Source organism: Acyrthosiphon pisum, chromosome X, assembly GCF_005508785.2.
Source record: "Acyrthosiphon pisum isolate AL4f chromosome X, pea_aphid_22Mar2018_4r6ur, whole genome shotgun sequence".
NCBI lineage: Eukaryota > Metazoa > Arthropoda > Insecta > Hemiptera > Aphididae > Acyrthosiphon > Acyrthosiphon pisum.
The window spans coordinates 75,818,709-75,823,939 of NC_042493.1; the positions used below are offsets into that span (position 1 = coordinate 75,818,709).

Below are 5,231 nucleotides of genomic sequence, written 5' to 3' on the forward strand. Positions count from 1 at the left end.
AATCGAGTGCCCATATTACGCGGTTAGATTTAGCATTGTTAATATACATTTGTATCGGGACCAGATCTGTTTGCCCACAATAAGCGGATGCCCGTATTAACCCGGTGCCCACAATAAGCGGATTCCACTGTATTCAAAAACATACCTGAAATTGTTGCTTAGCTTAAAATTGTGAGTTCATAGCATAAAGATGCCAGTTAATTGTGTTGTGTTGACCAGCTGCTTTATCTGTTTTGTTCATTGCTACATACCTAAATGTGGCGGTTTCCATAAGAATTAAATGTTTTTTTCTGTACAAGACATAAAGTTTTTGTTTATTTAATTATTTCTATTATATTTAAATAATATGTCATGTTTGTGAAAACTAATAAGTTCGCCCCAACTACTATACTTTGTCCAGCGAAAGAGCGCAACCAAAACTCGTCTTTTTCTGCTTATTCTAACCACTATACCAGTGCAGCCATCGTCACCAGTGGCACATAAAGGTATCGCGAGGTGGTAGAATATTTTGACCTCCAGATGGTGGAGAGTTATTCTTGCACTGGACAGGCTATAAAAAATATAGATTTTTGCTGAGAAAATATTTGCTTTTGAGTTGAAAGTATTACATTTTCTGTAGGATTATAATACTATTATATTTGTTTGTGATATGAAACTCATTCTGAATAATTTCATCATATTGTGATAGTATAATAGTTATCATATAAAAAGATCAAAAAATATATTTGTTAAATTTTTAATTTAAAGTTTAATTGACTATTGCTTTATTCATTATTTCATAGGATTATTTTAAAGTTTAATTTTCAATGTTTTGTTGTGTATTTTCCAATTACATATTACTGTGTGATCCACTAGGTATTGCAGAACTAGTGTTCAACACAATCCAAACTGCTGATATTGATATGAGAACTGAATTATACAAACATATTGTGCTCTCTGGTGGTTCAACAATGTATCCTGGACTACCGTCAAGACTGGAACGTGAAATTAAACAACTTTATGTGGAACGAGTGTTGAAAAATGATACTACTACTTTATCAGTAATACATTTACAATAACACTTTTTTAGTTCATTTTTTAAACATTTATTGATGATATTTATTTTTAGAAACTTAAAATCCGTATTGAAGATCCGCCATTGCGTAAAGACATGGTGTTTATTGGTGGAGCTGTATTAGGTGAAGTAACAAAGGATAGAGAATCGTTTTGGTTATCACGCGAAGAGTACCAGGACAGAGGAATATCTATTTTGGATAAGCTTGGGCCAAGAGCTGGATAAACTATTATCTCAATTTAACTGAATATAAAATATAAGCAATACATTTTTTTTTAAACGAAACCCATATTTATTACTTATAAAAACAATAAACAATGCGCTCGTAAAATTAAACATTGACTCAAAATTGACACGCCTAATAAAAATTACATGATTACATCTGTTCATAAATGTATAGCTTAGAACAAATAAGCTAAATATCTATTCTATAAAATACATACTTCCAATTTAAAATATGCTTTATGAAATGTATAAGAAATATAAATTTCTTTTATTCTTTTCTTTGAGTTTTATGTTTTTACATGGGCGCATTATAATATATTATTGTTATATTGTTTATATTTTTTAATTAATATTATTTTTACGTACCAGCGAAGCCACTTTATGTTTAAGTTAAATATTAACAGGAATAGAAGTTCTATTTATACTAATTTATAGTGTATAATTCAATATAATTGGAACACCAAATACCAATATACGTTTTTTCTACAATACATCATGTTATTTGTTTGCTTTTTTTAAAAAAGTAATTTTTATATTTTACCTTTAAATTCATTGTGTCAACTAATATAATAAGAATTTTATTGTATTAGGTATGTAATTCCATGCAATATTTATATTTTTCAACTAAGAAAATATAATATAAGTGATAACGTGTTTGAATTGTTATAGTTTAAAATTACAATAAGATTAACTTTAAAAAAAGACAAAATAAAATACCTGCAAAGCTGTACAGTGGCAAATCATGTAGAGAGTAATTTGACAATGTCTACCAATGTCTTAAAAACATTATTCTTAAATGATTTTATGTTGATTTAGTAGGGTTTGTTACATATTTTGTAATTTCCATAAGATAAATAACAATAAAATAATTTCTACTTGAAGCTTGAATAATTACATTTATTTCTTGACTAATTTTTAACTATATATTTTTTTTTATTCATACATGTCGCTTTTATACATCAACACTAAGTAAGTGAAGGGTATAAAAACACAAAAGTGAAATAGTTTGATTATAAAATTAGTTATTCTAGTCTTGGTATGATATAGACAATTTTATATTCAAATTTCTCCATCGACCATCGTTAATAAATTGTATTCATGTGTAATTTTTACATATTTTTATTTGGTCTGCATGTAATTTATTAGCTTGGGTTGAAAAAGTTCTAACTTGGTTATTATTAAAAATATTAGGATAGCAAATGTGTGATTCAAAACATTAATTTTTTTTATCACAGTTTGGAAATGAATTAAAATTAATGTCACTTAGATCAAATTGTTTATCTAATGAACTAATTAAAGCTATAATAAAATATTAGAAGCACATATTTTTAAGAAAACTTAAAAACTTATTTTTAAGAAAATGAAAAAGTGAAAAATGTGTTTCATATAAGATTGTACATTATTTCTTGAAAAAATTTAATTAAATATGGATGAAAAGCTTAATCCCAACATTCATCAAAATTTAACGTGTTATGGTAATAACATTTTTGCTTTTTATAGTTTATTACAACATAGAAACAATGTAAAAAAGTGATTTGTAGTTTATACTTTATTTTTAAAATCAATAAATATCAAATTCTACTTTTATTGTATTTTTATAAGGGTAGGCAAGTTATCTATTTTTTTTCAACTCTTTAAGTTAAGTTATTATAGAAAAATGTAAGTTAAGTTAAAGTTAAAAGTAACCTTTATTTTTTTTTAATTGTTTAAGTTAAAAATTAATTAGAAAATAAAAGTAACTTAACTTAGTTAAAAATCAGTTACTTTTTTCATATAAAATTAATAATATACCTACCTTTTACTTCCACTTTTACTTTCACTTTTACTTTTACTTACCTAACAAAGAACATAGTAATTCATTAAGTGTCTTATAATTTTTAAATAAATGTATGTATTAAAATTATTTACTGTAGATACTTTTATACTTTAATCAATGATGAAATCTATCAAAATAACACTGTGGAAGCGGAACGAGGGTATAATTATTTTCAAATAAACCACCCAATATTTAGCAGAAAAGAAAGTTTGAAATTCTCTTGCAATCCTGTAGTCATGTAAATGTATGGATTTTAATAATAGACATAAACTGTTAAAATTTACTATCATATGTTAACTGTGTAATGTGTGGTCGTCTTTCTGTGGGATGTGAGCTATGTAACTAATTAATTATATTCTAACAATGAATTTTAATATAATAAAATTTAAAATAGTTGTAGACCATTACGTAAACAAATACATAAAAATAATTTAATTCACAAATCTTATGACAAATCTTTTATACATTTTCGTTTAGCCTCCGATTGCGGCGTCATAACAATGGACACTATTATTATTTAACACTTTGAGAAAAACGTTTAGGTAGGTACTATTGAATAATTTCAAATATCAAGATTATAGGTATATATAGTTAATTAAAAAATGGAAATGTAAATTTTCGGTGTAGTGATAATTTTGTAATGCTACTATTATTGTAAGTATTAAGTAATAAAATATAAAAACGTTAATTCGACAAATAACCCAATTATTATAGACGTTCATTAAATAAATACCAATTAAAATTCATAAGATTTCCGAATTATGCAATTATACATGCACTATGTTCAAAATATCCAAAAAAAATTGTAGTTTTATTTGTAATGACTAATAGTAAAATAAATTACTTTAATCACAATAATATTATCATCTAATATAGGTACTTAATATAAATAGTAATAAGTAGGTAATAACTAATATTATAGGCTGACAGATCGTCTTCGCTCAAAGTGGTTTTTCGTATTTAATGATTTTACATCATTGGATTAACATTTAACACTATTGGACACTATTGTGGACCCTCCGCCCTGTAATCACTTGTAAGTAGTAACCTACCTATTGCATAGCAGAGACACATCAATTTGTCCGTTTTTTATTATTATTATTAGGACTAGGAAAATTATGCATTGAAAACCTACAGTAAAGACATTAAAAAGTTACCAATATTTCTACAAAAAAATCCATTTAAACCAGGACTTGCATATGAAAAAAAAATTCCGTCTTATGTTATTAACAACTAAAAAGTTATAAAATTTTTTCGTTTATCGTTATACAGAATTAAAACGTTATTCAAGTTTTGCGTTTATCGTTATTTAGTACTAAAACGTTATACAAGTTTTTCGTTTATCGTTGTTTAAAATAGTGTTAATAGGTACCTCGTACCTATTAAATTTAAAAATAATAACTAATGCGGGTAGGTAATGGCCCGAATACGGAATATAATATAATCAATTTTCATATATATAAATTGTCTGCATGAAATAAATGTTTCTACGAAAACAATAGACCTTTTAAATAAATACATTTTAAAATATTTCGTTTTGCATTATTTTTTGTTCAATGATATTCTATAAATTACGTTTTGCTTTATTTTTCGTTTAATGATACCTATTCTATAAATTATGTTTTGCGGTATTTAATTTTTTTTTATTGTCGTTTTCCGTTATAATAACCTTTACAAATTGCAATCGTTTTTTGTCGGATATAACGTTATAATCATTATGCTATAAATTCATTGGCCCAATTTTATTATTATTATTATTTACCTATAGGTACCACCAATATAATTTAATTTAAATTTTTATTATTTATTATAATATCAGCTATATTATTATTATTATTATTATTATTGTCATTATCTATAACGGTACTGGTTTGTTATAGCCCCGCCACGGCGAGTGAAAACTTTATAGCCCCGCCACTCAGGTTTGTTATCCCCCCGCCATTCATATATAATAATAATATAAAACAGTGATATAATTAAAAAAGTTTATTTAATGACGATATAATATATAATATTTAAAAAAATTAATATTAAAAAATTGAATATAATAATAATAATAAATATAAAAAAAATGATATAATTAAAAATGTTTATGCTTTTATGTGATTCCCAAAATTCTGCTATATCTTTTTAAAA

At 25.1% G+C, this 5,231-nt stretch overlaps 1 protein-coding gene across 1 annotated transcript in view; it reads left to right on the forward strand.

Annotated features, from left to right (window-relative positions):
* Positions 1 to 2,160, forward strand: part of LOC100166242 (actin-related protein 2) — a 9,848-nt gene extending 7,688 nt beyond the window's left edge. The window contains exons 8-9 of the mRNA XM_001950499.4: positions 856 to 1,040; positions 1,109 to 2,160. Coding sequence (XP_001950534.1) covers positions 856 to 1,040; positions 1,109 to 1,279 — 356 coding nt within the window. The 3' untranslated portion in view covers positions 1,280 to 2,160. The remainder of the gene's footprint in view (positions 1 to 855; positions 1,041 to 1,108) is intronic.
* The last annotated feature ends 3,071 nt before the right edge of the window (positions 2,161 to 5,231 follow it).